The following is a 26,011-nucleotide window of genomic DNA, read 5'->3' as shown; positions in this document are numbered from 1 at the left end:
TCTGAAGGAGAAGAAGAAGCGCTGTGAGTGGAGGTGGGCGGTAGTATTCAGATCCTTTAGTAGTATTCAGTAAAACTACTTCAGTAAAAGTACTAATACCACACTGTAAAAATACTCTGTCACAAGTCCTGCATTGAAAATGTTACTCAAGTAAAGCATATGTTTTATTATGGAAAATGTATTTAAAGAATTAAAAGTAAATATCCACCCATTTTAGAAAGTGTGAAAGTTGAAAGCTGTGTATTTAATGGTCTAATTATTTCAGCTGGACTTTATATAAGTAGGCCCTTATATTGTCGGCTAATTTTATTTATACGTGTGTTTTATGCGCAAAAATCCTAATGTGTAAAGTAACTGGTAACTAAAGCTGTCAAATGAATGTAGTGGAGTAAAAAGTACAATATTTCTCTCTGAAATGTGGCGGAGTAGAAGTAGAAAGTGGCACGAAAAGACTTGAGTAAATGTACAGTACTTAGTTACATTCCACCACCGGTAGTGGGCGGGTTCAGGAGGCAGAAAACAAAATTGACTGTTTGCAGAGACAGAGCAGTCCGGACTCTGCTTCCCACAAATTAATAACCACGACAGACATTTGAGGTGTCACCGCCATTTGTGACCTCAGATCGCTCCGTCTAAGAACACTAGGTATTTAAAAAAGAAAAAGAAAATAAACATGCATACATTCAAAACCTTGCATGACTCATAATCACACACACACACACACACACAAATACAAATACACAGCCTTGCAGTTGGCGTTGGATTAGCATGCGGAAGACAGCACACATTCAGCAGCAGAGCAGTGTGTGAGAAGCCATGAGGAGGAATGGTGTGTGTGGCAAAAGGAAAGTAGCATGCGATGACTGCCGAACAAAGCGCTGAGTTGATCTGAATGTGGGGCGGTTGGCAGAGGCCGAAGAGTGACACGCAAATAGCCCTGTGTGAGATAGCTGTAACTATGACAACATAGTTACTGGATTTATTATTTGACTCGCTAAAAGCTGAATTTAAGAGAGCTTTATGTGAAAGCGCTGTGTGTACCCATCCATTTCCATCATCCCCTCCATTGCCTCAGACTGAGGTGCATGTAATGAGACTAAACTGTCCATACTGCCTGTTGGAGGAATACATTTCAATATGGCAGCCAGGTCTGCACAATATATATTGTCTTCTTTTTAATCAGCATCGCAATACTAGTCTCACTTTACCAGACCTTCCTCCACAGCGCTGTGGAGGAAGGTCTGACCAGTCCACATAGCATTCAGGAATGGGAGAAAAGCGTGCTTTGGTTTATTGGCATTTCTTTAACCCTTGTGCTGTCTTCAGGTCAAATTGACCCGTTTCAAAGTGTTTTATATCAGAAATATGGATTTCTTTCAATCAAATTGCCCCCAAAAAAACATGGATGATTCCATACAACGTTCTTCAGGTAATTTTAATGATTACTTTTATTGAATTTTTTGGGTGTTTTATTGAATCTTATACCATTTGAATTTTTTTAATGGTTTCAAAACAGTATCTGGACTAAATTTTGACATATACCCATTTGTGATTCACTCAACATCCACTGATCTTAACTATTAGTCAAAATAATTCCTAATTTCCGCCTTTTTAACTAAAAACCTATGTACAATTTGATATAAATGAGGTTTGTTGACCAAAACCTATTGTTAAACCAGCTCAGGTTTTTTTAAAAGCGCCAAAAGCATGGAAAAAGTGACAAATAAATCAGAAAAAAAGCAACAAAAACATCGGAAAAGAGGAAATAAATGCTCATTTTCAATTTTGACCAGAAAGGACAAGTTCATGGTTAATGGGAAGACAATACAAGGGTTAAACCAATCCCAATCGTCTTGGGTGGCGCTAGGCTCAGCACGGAACCGCTGCAAAAAAAAAGCCTCAAGAAGGACGTTGTTTTGGTGGAACATGTGTACGTTCAAAAGTAATTTTAGTCCTCAGAAATCCACCAGAGGTTAGAACACCAACACAAATAAAGAAGAAGGTAACGGACATCCAGTGGAATTTTCTGCTGCACCGGAGCAGTCCCAGAAGTGGAACGTCGAAGATATCGACTACCGCAATATCAACTGCCGCAATAAGACTTTTGCAAAAGACTCTCCGAGATTTCTATTGTGTTAGTTAAAAGAAAATATCAGTAGAAAACTGCAATATGAAATGTCATTCGGTTTTTAGCGCTGCCTTTTATATTCAATGTTCAATTTGTTCAATAAAAGAATGTTGGAAATGATTTCCTTTCATTTTATTTTAAATTCAACAATCAATTTGTTGTATTTAAGCAGAATACTGAAAGCAGCAGTAAGGCAGAACGGAGTACACCTTAATATCTGTTTTAATAATGAGAAGTCATTTCCTTATCGCAATATTCAACAACAATATCGCACATTTTCCACATATCTAATAGCAATAATGTGTTGTCTTTGATCAAGGCACTGAACTCCAAGTTGCTAACGATTGCAAGGCCAGCGCCTCTCATGGCATCTCTGCCACCACCGGTGTATGAATGTGTGTGTGAATGGGTGAATGAGAGGCTTTATTCGGTAAGGCAGAAAGCTAAAGCGCTATATAAAAGCAGACCATTCACATTTATTTACACAGTTTCTCCTGATTTGTTGTCTTCAAATTTGACCTGCTTTCAAAATTTCTATATCAGAAATGTGGGTCTGATTGTAATTACCCAAAAAAAAACATGGATGATTCCACTCAACGCGCTTCACAAGTACAACAAAAGATCAGGTCTCTACTTTCATTCAATTTGGGGTGTTTTGGTAATTTTTTTAGCATTTGGAAAAAAATGGAAATGTTTCGAAACAGTTGACATTTACCCTGCTTTAATTTTAGTCTAAATAATTCATCATTTCTGCTTTTTTGACTCAAGAATGAATCATTTCCTATAAATGAGGTTCATTGACCATGAATTTCAAAAACAAGTCTAAAACTAGTAATACGTTTTAATAAGTGTTAGTGGTGTTTATACATGGTAGTGAAAAAATGCGGCAAAAACATTCAAAAAGGGCCAAAAGTGTTAAACAAAGAGACAAAAACATCAGATGTGGATATTCAGTTTTGCTCCAGAAAGTGCATAGCCGAATGTGAGACAGCACAAAGGTTAGGAATCCAACTCTCAGGTCATGTGTTGAGCAAAGTTGGAAAGTTTTGAGGCACAGGCGGAATGATAAAGTGACAGCTTACCACGCTGTCGCTGATCTTGGGCTTGCTGTTGATGATTCTCTCCTCAGCACCTATCAGACCGTCTAAACCAGCCATGGCGGAGCCTGCGGGGGGCCAAGGAGCACAGTCAGTATCAGCAGAACAGCACAAACCAACACGCACAGAAACAAAGCAACAGGGATGGTGGTGTTGATGGTGGACCACTGCACATAGATAGATATCCAGCTCTGATTCCTCACAACTGGGACGTCAGTCTCCTCAGTGCGCTGGTGACAACAATGTCCTTTCTTCCATCGAGCACAGTGTGAGCACTGTGACACCAACAAGACACTGTGACCACACTTTTTTTTTTTTTTTTTTTTTTTTTTACAAAGGCTCCTATTAATACGGCGTTTCGCATATAGCTGCACTATAAACTTCCATTGACTCATTAAATGAAACCCTTCGAGAAAAATTTGCACCGGTAGTCACCCTGGCATTGTGTAACCTTCACTTATCACCATTATCATGTTCAAAACTTCGTCACCGTAGTTCCTTGTCATAATCCCTTGAGATATTAACAGAAATGATAATACAATAATAACCCTAACATAATCAAAAGTGGGTTTCAGTAAGTGGCTAAACCAAAAAACTGTAAGCGTCAGCTATGCATGTTAGAAGACTGATGGTCCTGCAATAGGTATAGGGTCTATTAATATACACAGCGCAGATATGCCATGAATAAATCAAGAGCGGAGAGAAAAGAGAGCGAGGGAGGTCCTGAGCGATGTGCAGCGTTGATGAGCCTGCCGTCGGCTGATCGTCTGCTGCTGCTGCTAGTCAGCCAGTGCCAACTCAAGATGTGTACAATTGCTATGGGTTAAGCGAGGAACAATGACGTGTGTTTGCGAGCCTCGCCGTCTTAAACTCAGATGGTGGCGCGGGGCGCAGACAGCCACAATAACACACAGCACAATGTGGGGGAGCAATATGATCTCTCATCTGCATGGATTTGATTTGACAATTAGTCTTAAGCTGCAAATATGAATCGATTAGTTAGGGTTAGGGTTAGTCAATTATTCCATCCACTATTGATAATCAATAAATCGGCTCGAGTTATGTTGTATGACGAAGAAAAAAACAACTCTTTAAAGAAACTATGTGCACATCCAAGCAATTCTCCTGTGCAGATGCGTAGGACAAAAACAAGGTAGTGACAAAAGAGAAAGTCAAGCACACTGCTCTTGCTGCAGTGTCCCCATTTTGTGAAGAAAACTAACGCTTCGGTCCCTATGGACCTTCGTCAAGAGTGTTTCCAAATATTTCCAATACTCTTGGCGAAGGTCCAAAGGAACTGAAAGGTTATTTTTCTTTAAAAAATGTAAAAAAGCAACACATTTCTTTTTTATATCTGACTTCGGCTTCTTAGATGGGAATATTTTCCAATTTCTTCTCTCCTCTGCGACACTAAACTGAATATCTTTGAGACGTTTGAGGACGCCATCTTGGGCTTTGGGAAACACTGATTTTTCACCATTTTCAAAAATGTTATACATCATACAACTAAATTGATTGATAAAAAAAAAACTAATCAAAAGATTCAAGGACAATATAAATAATGCAGCCCTAAATTAGACTGATAATCCATTAGTCAATCACAAAATGAATTGACAATCATTTATTAATCAAAGGTGCCAGATATTGCCTGGGTCAGAATGTCTTTTTTCTACAACTGTAAGGCTGGGAAAAGTAAAAAAAACACAAAAGCAACAGCAGAGGGACAAGGTTCTAACAGCAGGGGAGGATGTGCATCTATTAAAAAAAAATCAATACATAATTTAGATTCAACTATTAGTGGAAGGTGTCTTTGTGCATACCAAGTAAGATCACAAGGTTAATGGAAATTTAGGATTACAAGATTTATAATCAAAAGTCTAGCCTAAGTCCTCAGATACTGTGATTTGTCTTCTTCAGTGTCACTGAATGCACCATTAACTTTTTAAATGAACAGCTGATGATGTTGTATTTGGTATCATTGTCATCCTGTACCATCAAAACACAGAGAACATCGCCTATTCTGTGTTACCATGTTTGGATCCGGAGATATGATGCAAAACAATAATAATTTGGTTACGGCGGAAAGTAAAATGGCCGCCACGTGGCGTTTTTTGCAACATTTCACCTCAAATTTACCACAGATATCATACGGACTATATGCTCGGATCAGACAAAAGAGAGGTGACGTAGCCGCGTCCCTGTCTCAGCCTCGGTGGACAAATTGGGCCAATTTTGGATTGGGCTGTGGGTCAGCGGCAGAAACAAGGAGCTTCAGACAGGGCCACTAAATCACACAGTTCCTGACAGGAAGAGGGCGACTGATGAGGGGAAAGACGGGGGGAGAGAGAGGGAATAATTGAGCAAGGCGGTTTGACAAATGCACTGAGGACCGGATGACAGCGAAAACACGCGCCTGAAGACCTCTGTGAGAGCCGAGCTATCGCTTCCACACTCAAAAGCCACTGCTTTACTATTCAGTATGGGGGTGATAATCCTAGCATGATGAAAAGCATAAGAGCAACTGAAAACCCAACCACGCAGCCCATGATGTGAGTCATCAAGAAGAGTAGAAAAAAAATTAACCACTAGATGGCTTATGATCAAATAGAATGAATTCAAATTGCACCAAAGGGAAAGGAGAAGGGTGGAACAAAGTAGTAGATGGGAAATGAGGGGAGGGACAAGGGGGTGGGGGGTGGTGTCAGAAACAAAAACGCAACAGAGGCACCAACCTTTGTTGAAGGCACGTGGGGAGTCTGACAGATCGCCTTGGCATTAGAAAATGAGCAACGGAAAAACAGAACAGGAACGGGGGAAGGAGAGAAGAGAAAGGTGAGAAGAGAAAAGGCAGGATTATCAAGCTGTGTTAATTGATTAGGAAGAGAATCCAGCGCAGGGAAGAGTCACAAAACAGATCTGAGACAACCAAACTGAAGAAAAAAGGTAGCAGTTTTCATTGTCTGGCTCTGTTTAAGCCCTCTGGACATGTATATTAAATGTTCCTTGGGGGGATTTACTTGTAATTTGCCTTCTATCTTGCTGAAAGCGTTCCATCTATCACTTTTTCTCCTGACTTAATCTCTTTTTTGGCACAAATGTGACAGCCATAACTGCTCTTTTTTCCCCCCCTCCGAAGCGTTTGGCTCCAACTTCAGTAGTGCTGCATCGAAACGTATACATTAGGGGTGTTGAAATGAAGCATATCCTACGATACATCACGATGGGGATGTGGGCGATTCTGCATCGATGCAGTGACAGACCATAATAGATTATGTATGGCAAGCCATTTTAACATTTAAAAGCTAAGTTCGACTATCCGGAATTAACATTGTAGATATCAATAACGTCTTTATGACTAGTCATAATTACATTTCGGATAGTTGGAATTGTCATTCAAGATATCTGTATCGTGATTGTGACTAGTCAAAACGACAGATAGAGATATCTGTAATTCAGTTTTGACTAGGCAAAACTGAATTACAGATATCTACAATGACGTCATTGAAAACGTTAATCAACGCGTCACACATCTTAAATGACAATTGCAGATATCTGTAATTCAGTTTTGACTAGGCAAAATGAAAGTTAAAGATATCTCAAACGTCATTATGACTAGTGCAAATTACTGGGCATGACGTTGCTCTATTTTAGATCCGTGATTTCCCCTCCACGCCATAATCAAAGAAGTGGTAGATTAAGTAGAAGTTAATTTCCTTATTTCTGAGAACGGAAGAAGAAAGAGTGGCTTTAATAAAAAAAATTAAAAAAAACAGAAAATGGCACGCAATTGAACGAGCCCTCACAGAGGGGATTTGTGGAGAGAGAGAACGTCGTTCTATTGAAAACTGTGAAAGAAATCTCGGAAGAATTGAACATATGCGGAAAGTAACGCTGAATCCTCATTTCTTGCTGCCAGCTCCTGTCTTGCACGGGCTGCAGCATTAAAAAGACGATTAAAAACGCCTTCACCCTCTGGCTGCTCCGACATGGTGCTAATGTGCTAATTACACAACTAACAGGTGCTAGCTGTGATTTGATGATTTGAACAATGCGCTCTGCTCCCGCCTGTGGGATGCGGGCCCAATCTGCATAAAGATATCTGCAACGTCATTTTGCCTCGTCAAAACTCTAATTCAAGATATCTGTAATTACATTTTGACTAGGCAGAATGAAAGTTAAAGATATCTCAAATTTCAGATATCTCTAATTAAAATTTATTTCAAGATATCTATATCTTGAAAATAGATATCTACTATTAAATTACAAATATCCCTAACTCCAGTTACAGATATCTACAACGTCATTTTGACTAGTCATAATTCCAGTTACAGATATCTACAAGGTCTTTTCGCCTAGTCAAAACTTAATTTAAGATATCTGAAAAGGACCATATAGATATCTTGAATTGAGTTGAATTAAAGATATCTTGAACTGGAGTTAAGACTAGTCAGTATCACATTGTAGATATCTCGAACTGGAATTACAGATATCTACAACTCAGTTTCGAATATCCGTAAATGACATAGTAGATATCTGCAACTGAATTGTAGATATCTGGAATGATAAACCACATACAAATGAATGGCAAACGTGATGTAATTTGTCCTAGGAAGAATGTCTTTGTGGATATCTGAAATTACAATTGAGGATAGGAAGAAAGTATTTGCGGATATCCAAAATCTTCTTTTTGACTAGGCAAAACTGAATTAAAGATATCTGCAACACATACAGTGGTGCTCAAAAGTTTACATACACATGCTTAAGTTGACTAAAAAGAGGAATAAAAAAATCATGTTTTGGAAATTTATTTTAATACCTAAATTAAAAAATGAGGTAAAATCCAACCTTTAAGGACACCAATTTTCTTTGTGAATGAATAACGTATTGTAAATAAATAAATGTTCTTATTTAAAATACAGGGGTCATAAGTATACATACCCCTATGTTAAATTCCCATAGAGGCAGGCAGATTTTATTATTAAAGGCCAGTTATTTCCTGGATTCAGGATATTATGCATCCTGATAAAGTTCCCTTGGCCTTTAGAATTAAAATAGCCCCACATCATCACATACTCTTCACCATGCTTAGAGATAGGCATGGTTTTATTTCAGTTAGACTAATACCTGGTTTGATTTGCATTGAGAGATGATTTTATAGAAAGTATCCCATGCCTATCTCTAAGCATGGTGAAGGTATGTGATGATGTGGGGCTATTTTAATTCTAAAGGCCAAGGGAACTTTATCAGGATGCATAATATCCTGAATCCAGGAAATAACTGGCCTTTAATAATAAAAATCTGCCTGCCTCTATGGGAATTTAACATAGGGGTATGTATACTTATGACCCCTGTATTTTAAATAAGAACATTTATTTATTTACAATACGTTATTCATTCACAAAGAAAATTGGTGTCCTTAAAGGTTGGATTTTACCTCATTTTTTAATTTAGGTATTAAAATAAATTTCCAAAACATGATTTTTTTATCCCTTTTTTTAGTCAACTTAAGCATGTGTATGTAAACTTTTGAGCACCACTGTATCCAGTCTAGCTTTTAAATGTTAAAATGGCTTGCCATAATTATGGGCTACTAATGTGGATTTTCCGGTCGCTGCTTTTGTTGTTTCTGCCTTTTGTCTGTCGTCTGTTGCGTTAAGACTCATGTCTTTTTTAAGAGCTTTTTTAAAAATGGAGAGGTCAGATATACTGTATCCGACTGCTTGAATTTGTTGATGAAAACCATATGAAGTAATATCTACTAGTATAAAGGAGGTGACACAATAGGCTCGTTCGAGATGAACTGCGCCTCGCCTGTAAAGTGGACGAGAGCAGGCGGTAGCAGCGGGGGGCGGTGACAGAAAGCTGCGGTAAAGTCGGACAGTTTCCAGCCGATTCCAGCCGCCTTCAGGCTGGACAGGAAGTGATGAAAACACTGTGGTGCGATTCCGATTTAATAAAATATAATCAGACCCTCATACCAGCTGGTACACAGTCTCCAGTTGTTTTAGTTATGACAGAGTAGCTGGCAAAGTGCTCTACATGCGACCTGTTGCTGATTTTAATGAACAACAGACTGGAGATGATCAGTGATCTGAACGGATTTAGTCTCTTTGACTTCTAAACTTAACTATCAGTCACACAACATGTGTTCTGGACAGAATAAGTCTTTAAATCAGACAAATAGCAATTAAAATCGCTCCGATTCAAAAACAATAAAACGTTTATAAAACGTCATCATGTTGTAAACCAATCAGGTGTTAAATCAGCTGAGAAGCCGGCGTTTCCCAGCATGCTCTGGGTCCGCCTGGCTCTTGCAGTTGGTGAAAAGCAACTGCGCCGCCTGCGTCTCAGAACTGCGGCCGCCTTGCTCTCGTGAGATTTCCGTTGCCCACGTGTGCATGACGTCAGAGCAAGTCGGGATCAAGTCGGACACAAATCAAACCGGCATGCAACGGGCGCCGATCGCCGGTGATCGATTCTGCGCCGACCTGGCTCATCTCGAACGAGCCTATTGTCATATGGAATTGATTCGTAATCAGGGTGCGATTTGTGGAAAAAAGCGAGGGGGGGGGGGGGGACGGGGGGACGGGTTGATCATGCACAACAAAACAAAACATGCAGGAGTTAAAACCCTCCTTTCAATATCATGGATATAGAGCCACTCTGCCAGCCATGCCAAAACTCTTATTTATCAACTTCAATATCCAATGGAACATAATCTCAAAATGAAATAGAACAAGGGGGCGTCGACATAAAACACTGCGTGGTCAAGTTGGAGAGCGGAGTTCACTTCTCGGGGAAAAAAGAAAGACTTTCACCCAGGAAACGCTTGTTCGTTCCTCGGGAATGTTTTAATCCAAACCACCATCTCTTTTCCCAAACTTAACAAATCGGAATGGTGCCTAAACTTAACTGTCATGGCCATGGCACCTGAAAGGAGCGTCTGTAGCCAGCTCACAGTCACTTATTAATGGCGTTCCAGAGCTCTCTAGCGGCTAAATCCAGCAAAATCGCACCCTGATCATAATCAAATTGTGAGAACAATTTTTTTTTTGCTCTTTTTTTCTGAGTTTGTTGCAATTTTTGTCTTTATTTTGTGTTTGACGGTTATTGAGTGTATGATTTACTGCTGAATATGGTCTGTCATGTGACGACCTGTCCACAACAATCATGTGACTCTTTACCTACTGACCATGTGACTACTGGCCAATAGGCTATAAGATACAGGTCAAATGCAAACATTAGGCCCGTTCGAGATGAACTGCACCTTGCTCTAAAGTCGGCCAGTTTCCAGCCGTTGCCAGCCGCCTTCAGGCTGAACAGGAAGTGACGGAAACACTGTGGTCCGATTCCGGTTTAATAAAATGTTATCAGACACATATATCAGCTTGTAGAAGTCTCCAGTTGTCAAAATGCTCTACACGCGATCTGTTGCAGATTTTGATTAACAACACATTGTAGATGCTCCGTGATCTGAACAGATTTAGTCTCTCTGACTTCTAAACCTCACTATCAGCCACACAACATGTGGTCTGTACAGAATGAGCCTTTACATCAGAAAAATGGCAATTAATCATTAAAAAGTTGATATAAAATGGCATCATGTTGAGCCGATTCTGAACCAATCAGCTGTTCTTTATATCCGCCAGGGTCTTGCAGTCGGTGAAAAGCAACTGCGCTGCCTGCGTCTCAAACCTGCGGCCGCCTTGATCTTGTGAGGTTATCGTTGCCTACGTGTGCATGACGTCAGAGCAAGTCGGGATCAAGTCAGACACAAATCTACCCAGCATGCAACGGGTGGTAATCGCCGGTGATTCAGAGCAGACCTGGCTCATCTCGAACAAGCCAATTTTAGCCTATTTTGCCTAGTTTTTACTGATTTAGCCAAGAAATGTAATAAAAAGCTTTTAAAACTTTGCCCTCCTGAGTGCATCAGTGTGGTTGTCCCCAAAGGGGATAAAAAATAATTCAGCAGCAGCAAGGATATTTAGACCAATCACCAGAAAAGGGGAAAATTCCACGCACCCCTCCCGGAAAATCGCACCCTGATCGTAATGGAAAGGTGAGACCAGTGAAGATTCACACCCCTAGTATGCATGCTTATGGTATATTGTTCTCCACAAGGCCCCAGTGTTGTTCATGGATCTGCTTGTGACTGTGTCTGAGGCTCACCCTCTGGCTCTGAACGGGACCCCAAGGACGTGACCTGGAAGGGCCGGTAGGGTTTGCCCTCAGACACGGGGACTTCCACGCTCTCCTCCGACGACACGGTGACGTCCGGCTGGGACTCCGAGATGGACGACAGGAACTGGTCCATGTCGGCTTTCTGCTCCTGGAGCAGCTCGTCTGCAGAAAAGCGTAAATGAAAAGAGGATGAGACGTGGAAGAAGTACTCAGATCCTTTACTTCTCTAAAATTACTAATACCACACTGTAAAAATACTCTGTTACAAGGAAAAGTCCTGCATTTATTGAAATGTTACCTAAGTAAAAGTATGGAAGTAAAATCAGGAAAATGTACTGAAGTATTAAAAGTAAAAGTACTCAATGCTGAAAAATCCTCCCATTTTAGAAAGTGTCAAGGATCCAAACAGTTATGTGTTTTATGGTCTAATCATCTCAGCTGGACTGGTAGGCCCTTATATTGTTGGCTAGTTTAATGTATATAATAAAACATCAGATGTTATATACTACATGTGTTTTTTGTCCAGAAATCTTAATTTATTAAGTTACTAAAGCTGTCATATGAATGTAGTGGAGTTAAAAAAAACAATATTTATCTCTGAAATGTAGTGGAGTAAAGGACAAGGACCTCGTACAGTGCATGCCACCACTGTTGGATCATGTTAACACCTGTCAACCTGGGACATGACAGCAATGTGCCAAATGTGTTTCGCCAATTATTGTTAATGGAGCTGCTGCTGCAAGAGACGTCTGTTCCCATTTCTGCTAACTACCAATTAGTATTTCTCTGTGAGCTATTTTCCATGTGAATCTGCTCGTCTCCCAACAGGATGCGGCATGCTGAAAGCTGTGACCCAGTTCTGTCATTGCATCCGCTCCACTTTAATCTGCACCGCAACGCCATGTTGCACTTCCTTTTATGAACCAAAGGAAACAAAAGGAGATAATGACACATGCTGGACATTGCCAGTCTTAAATGGTACCACTGGAGATGAATACATCCCGAATCCAGTTTCCGGCTTTGGGTCTAATTGTAAAAACGAGAGCTGGTGAGCAGAGCCCCTTAAAAAAAGAGAGCAAGGCGGCCAGATAGCTCAGTTGGTAGAGCGGGCGCCTATATATAGAGGTTATATATTCTGGATTGTGGTCTAGACCTACTCTATCTGTAAAGTGTCTCGAGATAACTCGTTATGAATTGATACTGTAAATAAAATTGAAATTGAATCGAAATATAGAGGTTTACTCCTTGACGCAGTGGGCCAGGGTTAGACTCTGACATGCGGACCTGCGCCCTCCCCCTTCATGCCTTCAGTTGTCAATAATAAAGGCCGAAAATGCATTCAAAATTAACTTAAAAAAAAAAAAAAAACAGAGTACGGGGCGCCCTTTAGCTAACCCAGTAGAGCGCCCCATGTAAGTCCAATGCAGTGCCCCAGGTTCCAATCCGACCCACAACCCTTTGCTGCGTGTCATCTCCTCTTTCTCCCCTCCCTTTCCTGTTTATCCACTATCACTATCAAACAAAAGAAAAAAAAAGAATCTTATAAAATTAATAAACCAGACAGCAGACGGTATCAACTTCTCCTTCACAAATTATATACAGAGAAAAAGACAATGCTTTTCTTCGCTTCTCGGATAATTGGTTTACAGACAGCGCTAAAGCCTGTCCGGTGCTCTAGATTTGTGTTTCCCCTTGCACAAAGAGAAGACTGTTGTTTTTTTTTTGACAGTTTGCAGCAGTTGAAAGCAAAAGCCTTCACTGTGGGTCAGAGGAAATGCGATGCATTGGCTTATCTGTCTGGGACATATGCGAATTCCATCACTGTTTTCATTTCGCTCTCATTCTTATTACAGCCCCGGGGGCTTTTTTTCCCTGAACACGACTCACCAATTTCATCCTGAATCTCCTCGGCCACATAAGGTACTTTGTAGAGCAGAGATAGACTCTGGTTCATCCTCTCGTCGATCACACGCAGGTGGGTCATCACCTGGTGTTGGAGAAACAGACAAACAGGCAATCATGGAACCAAAATCCAGCTTTGGAATGACTTCAAAGTAAAAGGCTTGTGGCTCGTATTCCCGGGATTTTTGGATCATTCAAAACACAGGACAAAATAACCAAGATTACCATTCACATCCAGGACTGCAGCTAATTATTGTAATTATTTGATAAAAAGTATTTTATATGTTAATGGATAAACAAATATATAGCACGGTGGCCCAATGGTTAGCACTGTGACCTCACAGCAACAAGGTACCGGGTTGGAACCCTGGTCATCCCGGGCCTTTCTGTATGATAGCGCTTTAAGTGTCTATAATATTATTATTATTTATAGTTTAGTCTATAGCAAGGACACTCAACCTGCTTTGGCCGAGGCTCACTTTTGACATATATTGTCAATGACAGGAGGCCAGGAGCCAGTTAATAACAGACATTAATAACATTTATAATATAACATCAGATACACCGATTACACATTTAAATGGCCCATAACTCATGTCCCGTTGAAATTATTTATTTACAAATAATATAGGGCTGGGCAATATATCGATATTATATCCATATCGGGATATGTGGCTTGATATCGCCTTATATTGAGAATATCATAATATAGTGATGTGACATAAGTGTTGTCTTTCCTGGTTTTAAAGTAATTAAAAAGTAATGTATTTTACCATACTGTTCAAGCTGTTCTATTATTTACCTTTATATACACATTACTAATGCGTAAATATGTTGTGAATTTTTTTTGTCAAACTTATATTATCCATATCAAGGTGTTTGGTAAAAAGTGTTTTGATATCCGATTTTTTTTAAAATATATACTGTCCATATCGCGCCAGCTCTGTTTTCAAATTAACTGACTTATTAAGTAAAATAACTTGATACATGGATTGACACTAAGCCTTTATGACAGCCAATCAGATTTTGTTATGCTCTCTGGAACCTTATTTATATTCAAAGTATTCCCAGTGTGACTCCATTTGTTTTCATTGGGAATGAGAATAGGGTGAGCAAGCCACCTGCACCCTGTTATCTGCGGGCCGTACAGAATTCCATAAAATAAGAAAAAATGGCAATGATAGGTTCCCAAAGCCCTGGGTGTTGTCTTTAAAGTGCTTATGTTGTCTGGAAGAACATGATACAACTATGTTTAGAATGATTTAAGATTGAAAAGCACTGCTAATCCTTATATTGGAGAAGCAGGAATTAAAAAAAAACTTGAATTGATTTAACAATCATTAAAATGCTGATGAACCATTATATGGAATCTGACAAATCCATTAACTGAGTAATCGTTTCAACGCTAATCCAGTAACAAGCAATTACAGTGTGATTGCCAACTATTAGTAGAAAATGTCCATCCAACGGTATTTATCCAACCAGAAAATACATTTTCTTGTTAGGAGATTGCACAGAGAAGCATGAGAGACTTGGTGGTGCAGTGAGATAATGCATTATGAGAGATTGGAATCATCTTCAGAACCAGAAAATACATACATCATACATACATACATACATACAAACATACTATAATATAATTATATATATATATATATAATATATATATATATAATATATATAAATACATATATTATATATATATATATACATAATATATATATATAATAATATATATAATAATATATATATATATATATAATACATACATTATATATATATATATATAATTATATATATATATATATTAATATATATATATAAATAAAGAAAAAAACAAAACAACACATACCATAAAGGAGGCAGAAGAGCGGAGAGGAAGAAGTTGTTCTGTATCTAGAACCCTGATTTAGTACTGCTTTAACTGAGTCAGCAACATCATGCCACATACAAATCCCTATACTGTATGTATACATATTAGGAGATGTTGAAAATGAATCCCATTTTCTTTAGTTTTGTCTTGATAATGATGAGTTAAGAACACCCATCTCACATGAAATGTCTGTTCAAAATCCTGAAATGTTCTGGTGTACTGATGACGACCAGATGGAACGATTGTTTATTTTATTTTATTTAACCAGGAAGTCCCTTGAGATTGAAGTCTCTTTTCCGAGGGAGACCTGGCCAAGACGGCACACCGGTTCCAATTTAAACTGAAATACAGCATAGACAAAATCACACATAGAGGAAAGGAACCGGTCGCACGTGGCAGTTGCATTTTTGAATTACATGGCATTTTAACATGGCCTTAAACTCATTAAATGGGACTAGATCATTTAGATGGAGCAGGTTTTGCAAGTTATTCCAAGACCATGGAGCAAAGTCAGAGAAGGCTTTTTCCCCCAGCTCAGTAAAAACATATGCAAGTTTAGATTAAAAAAAAAACAAAAAAACAAAAAATATATATATATATACATACATACATACACACTGTATATATAAGTTGTCGACTTCTGTCTCTAAACCATTGGAAAAAAAGACAAAAAAGGTTTTTGTTTAATTTATGTTGTTATTCTAGTATCTGGTCGCTTGTTTTTAAGCATGACACAATAATAACGTTATTCATTAATTCATATACTGTACAGCTTCTGGATGAATGAGTGCAACCGAGAAACCGACCGTAACGTTTCATAAATGTAATAAAGGACTATACAGTACACAGCTAGCTGTTCTCTGCCCTGAATATAAATGTTCTGCAGGGAGAGAGTCACTCATGTCAGAAATGTGCTTTCTGCTAGGGAGCACATTTCCTTAAGATGAAGTCAGACTCGCTCCCAGCCAGACATAAAACACGTTGCTGCATGTAATATTTAAATCCGTCTCGAAGCTTAGAACTGACTTGACAGGATCTACTGCCTGTCAGCCCCAATGATCACCACTACATCCCACTTTGGGTAAAACAACAAACTATTTGGATCCAACAGACACAAAACTTTGTGTGTTCCAAAAAAAATAACAACAATAATTCCAGTCACGTTCTACCAGCCGCACGATGTTTGTAGCGGAGGGATATTTCCACATTTCGGCTGCCAAAGCGGTTGGCAGACTATACAAAACTCCCAGCCACTGACAGCGCTGACCAGCACTTGGCAGGTGACTGGTGTTTATTTCCCACCATGATAATTGACTATTTTTAATCTTCTAACACATGGCCGCAGTGCAGCGGAGCCAGCAACAGATGGCAGTAATGCGTCTTTCCCATTAAAGGCTGGTTGCAGACCCTGTGGCACCTTCCTGTCTGTGTTTCACAAGCCTCATTATGAAGATTGCATCTCTCAGAGTTGGAGTAGAGATGTCTATGCATCAAGAAGGCTCTGGTAAGCTAGACAGGTGAGGCTTTTCTAAAAACTAATAATCTTGATCCAGTGTTCAGATACCATTCTTTCCTTCACGATACCGATACTGATACCTTTACTTGAGTATCAGTCAATAGTGAGCACCGATCTGATCAGTGTGTATATATACTATTATGTATCATTTGTTAGGCATTTTATGCTTTTTTTACTTAGACAGAAACAGAGAGAAAAGAGGAGAGAGAGGGCCAGACATGAAGCAGAAGGCCCATGGCCGGACTCCAACCCTAGATACTGCTTATTGCATTTTTGATATTGTAGGTCTACATTTGTCTATGTACTTTGGTTGTGGTTTCATACAAGCCGTTACAGGTTTCTACCACACCCTCACATGCATTTTTGTATTTCTTCAACATTCTGTGTAACAAATAAACTCAACTAATCTAAGACTTAGGCTTCTTGGTAAGCACCGTACCAGGTCAGGGCTCAGGTTAAACATGTGAAACATGAACAAATACAAAGAGAGAATGAATGCCAAAGAACTTTCTTTTATTCTAGTTTGACATTCTGTAGTCACGTTTCAATCTAATATCTAGCGAATTTTAAGTGAGCTTTTAAAATGATGCTAAAACTAAAACGAAAACGAGGCATGTGCAACTCCTGACAAAGATAGTATAGAAGTGTGATGTCTCACTCTGGAGCTAAAACAGACCCCTAAACACACAGGGTGAAAACAGGATCTGCAGCAATGTGCAGTATGACACAAGTATAGTGTTTTTTTGAAAATTAAACCATGTAAACCTATTCTGATATAACTTCCAAATACAATTATGACCCAGAAAATGAGCATAATATGAGCACTTTAACTCTTTTTCAAAAAGGCAAAAAACACCTCAAGCGAGCGTAAAAACATTTTTTTGCAAAGTTGAGGAAGTTTTCCGAATTTTGCAGTTTCCATCAATATTTTCTAACGCAATACTTGAAATAATGCAATAATGAAAATACGTTGATGGAAACAACATGGAAAAGAACATAAATGGAAATTTCATGGAAATAACATGAAAAAGAACATAAATAAACTACATTGAAGTACATTTTCTTTGGGGCTAAATTATCTGGTATTGGATCGTACTCGAACATTACCAATACTAGCATTTTGGCAGTACCTTTTCTTTTTCTGATACTGGTATCAGTATCTATTTGATCCCAGAAAGTCGCAAAACACAGTTACATAAAGCACAGCAAGCCTTCTGTTTGCAGAGAGTTCTTTTGTAATGCACTTCTAAGGCGCACATGTTAAATCCACAGTCACAAGAACTGAAAAATGCAGATTTGAACATGCTGCTGGATTGGCTGAGTGAAGACATACAAAAGGATCAAGGCTTGACAAATAAACAGCGTGAAAGCACAACAATACAGATTGGCTTCCCATGACTGAGCACAGAGGCTCCCAGATACCACAATTCCTCTAAATAGCAACCCTGAGGTCCTTCTGCCCCTCCTCACTATGTCTATGTTTCCTCCATCTGCTGTGTTATCTGTAATGGTGGAGGATAACTGTAAATGGTGTCGAAGGCTGTTGCCACAAACAGGCGAGTACATCTTACAGAAGAGCTGCAAGCCAAATCCCTGTGCAGTGGCTCAGAGTCCAGCATTACACAAGACCTGCGCAGTGTTAATCTGAGGCTGAGGCTTAAGTGAATGAAACACCCGCCCTCCCTCCCTCCCTCCCTCCCTCCGTCAGACCGGCCTACTCACTCCTCCCGGGCATCAACTCAGAGAAACACACACTCTTTCTACTCACTCACTACGGAGGGTGAGATCTTGGAGTGGCTCTGCGTGAGGTTTCAGATTAACTGACACAGTCTTTAATACAGTACTTCGAAACAGGCTCAGGCTACATTTGCTACATTTTGGTTTAAAAAGGAAGATCTTCTGCTGCGTTTCCCCCTCTCATACCCCCTGCTCTGGCATTTCCGAGCCACTAAACCGGAGACATTTGGAAACACTTATGACCCGGTTTTGGTTAGGAATCAGTGGAAAGACCTTTGGCAACACCGACACTGACGCCAATGTTTTGCCGCCTGATTGGGTCATAATGTTTCGGTCTCTGAGATTAAACTATTGACATTACCATGGCAACCATCAGCAATGGGTGTAGTCTACATACTGCCTCCTGTTTATGTCCAGTATACGAGAATGTTGATGAGATAGGAGGGAGTTTAAGATTAGATCTTCTGAGATTAGATCTTCTGCTGGAGCTACAAACACTGTTTAAAAAATCTACTGGCAGGTATCAATGAACTAAATTGAACTATACTAAAGGACTACACAGTTGATAATCAATTAGTTGTAATTTTAAGATCATTAATTCACGCGCCTTTTCAAATGCAAATGCCTCTCCTCATCACCTTATCGTGGTGGAGAGGTTTCTGTGTCCCTATGAACCTGAGGGCTGTGTTGTCGGGAGCTTTGAGATCCTGGTAAGGTCTCCCATGGCAAAGGGGTCTCAGGTGAGGGACCAGACTGGTTCAAAACCCCCTATGAATCACAGAGAGAGAGATGGAGTGACCCTGCCCGGAGGAAGCCCGGGGCCCCCGTCTGGAGCCAAGCCCAGACTCGTCAGCGAGCGCCTGGTTCCCGGGTTTGCCACGGACCCGGCTAGGCACGGCCCCGAAAAAGCTACGTGGCACCTATCTCCCATGGGCCCACTAACTGTGGGAGGAGCCCCAAGTCGGAGCCAACCTGTATATATTTTAACATCAATGTATGCTGCAACGTTTTTGCTGAAATGTGCTGCTGTCCTGTTGGCTTTCTGCAGTGGGTAGGGATGCTCAGTTCCCCCCCGCGACTGACGCGCACACACACACAAACACGCACACACACACACACACACACACACACACACATAGGGGGTGCAGGAAAAACCGGAGATGAGACGTACAGGACGACCTAAACTGAGGACAGCTACGCTCGTTATTATAAGTGCAATGATAGGTAAAATCTAATAAGTCCTTTATCAAACAGTATGAATGTGTGTCACAGGCCACAATAGGAAATTAGTTAACAATATAAAGATCAACAAGCCACTGACAGACATGTTCAAATTTGATTCATTCAATAAATTAGAATATTTTGTCTTAAATCCACTAGACATTTTCTTATTACACCAACATTTGCAGCCTCTTGAACCTTTTTGGTAAGGTTACTAGGAAAACTCAGCCTAAAGTAGTTTTATTCTTTGAGTACTAAAAAGGCACATAAGTTCCTGTAAACGGCAATACACATTCTCCTTTTTTTTTCTCCAAATAAGTGAAAAGCATGTTGAAATCATCGTCATCAATATCTTCCCTCTTGCTGTATCAAAATCTCACCTAGCTTTCCTCAGAGATGGTCCCAATAATGTGCTTAAAGCCAAATTCAGTTTGTGCATGATTACATGATTTTTTTATTTGTTTTAATACCGCAACCTACATTGTGGATAATTTAGCTATATAGCATATGATGAAGTATATTTGGAGTGTTAAAGATTCAAAGAAAAAATAGATGTGACAATATAATATACAAGAAGATATGACGTGATATGGACCAAACACTTGGTTTTGTGAACCATGGCATCCCAACTGAATAGATTAACGTGAATGTACACACTGTGTAACACACAATATCACTCAGTCTGACATCTCTCCATTAGTGCGTGTATAGGTACTGAGAATGAGTGTGTAATTCAGGCCTGTGTGTAATGTGTGTGCCAACAACAGAGTGTAAATTGTAATTTCCCCTTGTGGAATTAATAAATGATGTACATGATTACTGAAGGCTTGTATCATGTGGATGCCCCGACAGTGTTGTTGTTATTATTAGAATATTCTCATGGGGGAGACAGAAACTACGCACTATAGCTTTAAAGTGTGTTAATTGTGGGTGTGGGTTCAGTCGGTAGGGCGTGTGCTCATATGTAGAGGTTTATTCCTCGACACAGAAGACCAAGGTTCAAATCTGACCTGTGGCAATTTCCTGCACGTCTCTCCCCTTTCATGTCCAAACTGTCCTAAATATTACCGCTTGTGTTGTCTTTCTGTGAACCATGAAGAAAGTTAACGCTTTTTCTGACATTTTTGTCACTTTTTCAATGTTGTGGTTGCTTTTTAAAATGTTTTTTTGCCAAAGTTATTTGACATTTCTAATGTTGACATCAACACATCACCTTAGGCCCTGGTTCATTTTTCACTAGATCAGCTCATCGGGACTGAAACACTGACCTGGGACTTCATCTGCGCAGCCTTCTCCGGATCCACAGCCAGGACGTGCTGGTAGTGGCGGATGGTGTGCTGGCGGTCCTTGTTCTCGGCGCGGACGTACCGTCTCAGGGCTTGCAGGATGCGGTGGGGCTGGGGGGAGAAGAGGGGTGGTTTGTAACGTTGGGTGGTGAAACACAGCCTCATTAACATGTCCGTGTAATACTGTTTCTTAATTGCATCAAGATGATGCAATTTGGCCTGTAACTTTTATTACATACAAAGTCATTGTCTAATTGCAATTATTTTACATAATATCACTTATTTGTTTAACCGCAATTGCGTAACTGCTAACATTAGCTATGGTCCTAAGGGGTATAGCTGTTGATAGTAATTATCAGTTTTATGTTCATTTAAGAAGAAGAAAAAGTTTTTATGATAAAAAAAAGGTGGTTTACTTCATAGGCTGTTGTATTTCTGTTACTACATTATCTTTATCACATGACTCGGATATTACTAAAAGATGTATCCTGTGATTCGCATGAAACTTTCATTGGTTTGCAAAAGTTTTGCAATTCTGCAAATGGAATTTTGTTTTGCAAAAGTAATACATAACTAAATATCTTTTAATTTCACTGAAAGAGACAATAATATTGTTAATCGCAATTATTTCTGAGACGATTAATTGTACCATAAAATTAAGAATTATTATAGCTCTAGATGCGATCATCCTGTCTTGTGTTGATATAAGTGACAGGACAGCAAAATATTGTCGCGAAAGTTGTATACATCAATCAATCTATCAATCAATCAATAGTTCTGTTCTAATTTTAGAACCACATTTGCGATTTTCATTCAAAAGACCCAGATTCATTTGGTTTAGCAAATTAAACATTAAATAATAAGACAATATGACCCACATACCCATTCAGTAGTGAGCCTATCATTAGACATAAGCACACTTTGTGCTACTAAAGATGATAAATAACATGAAAATGATTCTCTTCTCCCCCCGCCTTCATATATCGGAGCAGAAGGATGACACAAGTCAAGTGTGAGGTGCTAAAGATGCACTGCATATGACAGAACATAACCTCTACTGAAAAAGCCCCACAAACCACAGATGATGCAATTTCTGAGTTTTCAGGGTGCAACAGGAGCAGGATTGGAAATCCCTGCTCTCAGGTCAGTTTAATACATTTGAAATGAGTATGAAATTGAAATATTTCTGTCCTTTCGTTTTGGTAGACAAGCCCAGGACCGGTGCTCAGAGAGACAAGCAGCACCTCGCAACACAGTGGCAAACAGTGGACTGGCAAAAGGATCAAAAGATTATTAGATAAGAGGAATTAAAAAAAAAAAAAAAAAAGCCAGGGATTATAGCTATGGGTTCAAATGTGATTGACTTTGCGCTCATGCATTTTGGGATGTGTGTTTTTTTTGGTGGCAGTAATCCATTCTGCTCATGATGCAAGATGGCAGTGAGTCTTTTGACAGGAGATTAGATCTGACCACAGGCCATAAGTAGTGGAAGGTGTGTGAGAGTGGGTTGTGATAGAACCGTATGAGTATGTGTGTGTGTGTGTGTGTGAGAGAGAGTGTTGTGACCATGGACTGTATACGGTCTATGGTTGTGAGAGAAATGTATGTGTGTGTGTGAGTGAGAGTGAGTGAGTGCGAGTGTTAATGTGTTAGAGAGTGTTCTGTCAGAAATGTGTGGGTGTGTGTGTGCATGTGTGTTGACATTGACTAAAAAGCAACAGACAGATGAAGCCAGGTGAGGGGAGGATAAAAGCTGCACCCAGAGGCCAGTGTGCAGTGTTTACCCTGGGGGGGTCAGCCTGCAGGGCAGCCAGGTAGTTCTCCAGGGCCAGACGGCGCCTGTCGTTCAGCATGGCCTCCACCCGGGCCAGGTGAGTCTCCACCAGCTGCTGCTTCTCGCTGGCTGCCTCCTCCTCCAGGGACTCCACCATGGCTTGGAAGTGCTACAAACAAAATCACAAACGTACATAAATATGTATCAGCTCCTTAACCTGTAAGGCACAACAGAGCTCTTTCGAATACTTAAAAGGAAAAAAAACAGCTCTCAATTTCACTTATGTTGCCTCTCAGGCTTGTCAGGGGAGTTAAGGACTCATTTGGAAGTCTCCCCATTCAGCACCGCCCTAATTTAGCCTCAAAGTGATAAAGATAGAGCAGCCAGGGAAAAGGGATCTTTATTGGAACAGGGAGCGAGGGACCCAGGGCCCGTAAGCCGCCATATTTCACCCAAACAAAGAGACAAAAGCGGGGACTCCCAGGGGCAAAGATCAGCGTGTCTTACCTGGATCAAAGTCTGCCTCTCAGCCTTGGGCAGGTTCTTTGCCTGGCGATCAGCCTCTTCCCACTCTTTTCTTACCTGGAGCAAGAAAGACGGAATTAAAGCGATATGCAAAGTGGTCTTACCGCACCCGTCGACTCAAAGTGAGTCAAACAGGCATTTGGAGGCAAAAGAGGCCTTTCATTGCACAAAGGTAAGTGACCCTTAAAGTATGACTTTGCTCCTTGCCGTTTTCTTCCGTTTACATTTTGGGAAGTCTTTAGCAAGCCAACCGATTAGCTCATTTTGTGGCCCTGAATTCTCTCAGGCAGCGGCTACTCTAAGATGCACCCGCAACAAGCTTAAGATGCATTTTATTTTTACTTAAACTACAAAAATGTACTTTAAAAAGCCTGATTTTCTATCTGCTTCTCAGATGTTTCACCATTCTTTCAATGTTACTGCAAAATAGATCACAGTCACAGTCAGAAAACCACACTCGGGGCTGTTTCTAGGATTTATGGATACTGTAGACTTAGCCCAAACCCCAGTAGGGGGACTTACCAAAATTATAAACGTGACACTTTGTTTTTGCCCCCCATTTTTAATGAGCTGAACTCAAAGATCTACTTTTTCTATGTACACCAACGGCCTATTTCTTTCAAATATTATTCACAAATCTGACAAATCGGACCAGTTAGTATCCGGTGAGACCACCATTTGCCTGGCTCATGCAACACATCTCCTTCGCATAGAGTTGATCAGGTTATTGATTGTGGCCTGTGGAATGTTGGTTTACTCCTCTTCAATGGCGAAGTTGCTGGCTATTGGCAGGACCTGGAACACGCTGCCGTATACGCCGATCCAGAGCAGCCCAAAACATGCTCAATGGGTGACATGCCTGGTGAGAATGCTAGCCATGCAATAGCTGGGATGTTTTGAATGAAATTGTGTACAGATCCTTGCAACATGGGGCCGTGCATTATTATGTTGGAACATGAGGTAATGGTCGTTGATAAATTGCACAACAATGGGCCTCAGGATTTCGTCACTTTGTCTCTATGCATTCAAAATACCATACATGCTGTCTGCCATCAGTCCTGTACAGTGAAAACCGGGATTCCTCAGTGAAGAGGACACCTCTTCAAAGTGCCAAACGCCAACGAATGTGAGCATTTGCCCTCTCAAGTCAGTCACGGCGACAAACTGATGTCAGGTCGAAACCCGATGAAGACGACGAGCACGCAAATGAACTTCCCTGAGACAGTTTTTGCCAAAATTCTTTGGTTATGTAAAACAATTGTTGCAACAGCTGTTTGGGTGTCTGGTCTCAGACGATCTTGGAGGTGAAGATGCTGGATGTGGAAGTCCTGGGCTGCGGTTGTGAGGCCAGTTGGATGTGGTGCCAAATTCTCCGAAACGCCTTTGGAGACGGCTTATGGTAGAGAAATGAACATTAAATTCACGGGCAACAGTTCTGGTGGACGTTCCTGCAGTCAGCATGCACACCCCCTCAAAACTGGGATTGTGCTGTGTAATAAAAACTGCATATTGTAGAGTGGCCTTTTATTGTGGCCATCCTAAGACACACCTGTGCATGCTGTCTAATCAGCATCTTGATATTCCACTCCTGTGAGGTGGATGGATTATCTTGCCAAAGCAGAAGTGCTCACTAACACAGATTCAGACAGATTTGTGAACATTATTTGAGAGAAATAAGCCTTTTGTGTACATTGAAAAAGTCTCATCTCTTCGAGTTCAGCTAATGCAAAATGGGGGCAAAAACAAAAGTGTCAAGTTTATAATTTTGATCAGTATATATGTGCGCCCAGGCCTAATGACTGCACTGTCCTCATAATATAATAAATGAAACCATCTGCCTGTTTTATCTACAATTCCTTTTAATGAGAAAAATAATAGCTTTCACCTCACAGGTGTTCTCTAAAGGAATACAAGTTCTATTCATTTTGTGAATTTGATGTTAATCACTATCCATAATTTTGTAGTTTTTGGTTAAAAAAGGCAGTTATTTGGCAAGTACTTCAGACTTTGGTAGGATGTTCCTAAACAGATTCTGCTTTCAAAGCCTAAACATTCTACATCTGGGTAAATACTATTTGATTAACTGCTACTGATCAATATCACAGATATTGTACATTACCGTTTAAAAGATTAAAATCACCTTATTATATATGATATAGATATACTGATGTTTTTTCTTCTTTCCCTCAATAATAGCTATTTTAACATAGATAAAACCATTTAAGTTCTGCCTTTTCAGATGTCTGGTTAATTCAGCATTCTGTTTGCAGACAATTCATACAAAACAGCATCTATTTGTAAAAAATGACGGATAAATGCAGTAATCCTCTCGGACATCTCATTCCAAACTTTTGACCGGTTGTGTATATTAGCAAAGTATTAAGCAATAGAAACCTTACTAATCGCCTCTTTAATTAGGGGAATGGTGTTCGGACTGGACCTGGTAACTCACCCTCTCCATGCGGTTGCGGTGCCTGATCTCCAGCTGCTCCTTGGCCCTCTGGAAGCGACTGTGCTCCTTGTCGTCGGCCGGGGTCTCAAAGTAGATGTCCACATCATCGGTGGGCTGAGGAGTCGGCGGAATGGCTGCAAATACAGAAACAGATGGTGGGTGAACAGGGCTGACAACCAGGCAGAGACACACACAGACACAGAGACAGACAGACAGACTGACAACTAGGTAGGGAGACACACAGATACAGACCAACAGGCTGAAAACCAGAGACACACACACACACACACACACACACACACCACACACACACACA

At 40.2% G+C, this 26,011-nt stretch overlaps 1 protein-coding gene across 5 annotated transcripts in view; it reads right to left on the bottom strand.

Moving 5' to 3' along the window:
* aplp2 (amyloid beta (A4) precursor-like protein 2) overlaps positions 1-26,011 on the bottom strand; it is a 96,555-nt gene that overhangs the window by 5,631 nt on the left and 64,913 nt on the right. For 3 of the 5 annotated variants that reach the window (XM_032505928.1, XM_032505944.1, XM_032505954.1), the window contains 8 exons: positions 25,696-25,829; positions 23,226-23,300; positions 22,729-22,887; positions 20,927-21,055; positions 13,297-13,396; positions 11,398-11,571; positions 5,958-5,993; positions 3,211-3,293 (listed from right to left, as the gene is read on the bottom strand). In XM_032505928.1, the coding sequence (XP_032361819.1) occupies positions 3,211-3,293; positions 5,958-5,993; positions 11,398-11,571; positions 13,297-13,396; positions 20,927-21,055; positions 22,729-22,887; positions 23,226-23,300; positions 25,696-25,829 (890 nt within the window). The remainder of the gene's footprint in view (positions 1-3,210; positions 3,294-5,957; positions 5,994-11,397; positions 11,572-13,296; positions 13,397-20,926; positions 21,056-22,728; positions 22,888-23,225; positions 23,301-25,695; positions 25,830-26,011) is intronic. The other 2 variants (XM_032505951.1, XM_032505936.1) reach the window with 1 other exon arrangement.

The sequence above is a fragment of the Etheostoma spectabile genome, chromosome 3 (genome assembly GCF_008692095.1).
Source record: "Etheostoma spectabile isolate EspeVRDwgs_2016 chromosome 3, UIUC_Espe_1.0, whole genome shotgun sequence".
In the NCBI taxonomy this organism is placed as follows: Eukaryota; Metazoa; Chordata; class Actinopteri; order Perciformes; family Percidae; genus Etheostoma; species Etheostoma spectabile.
The sequence above is the reverse complement of the archived record's forward strand: the minus strand, read 5'-3'. Positions and strand labels throughout refer to the sequence as shown.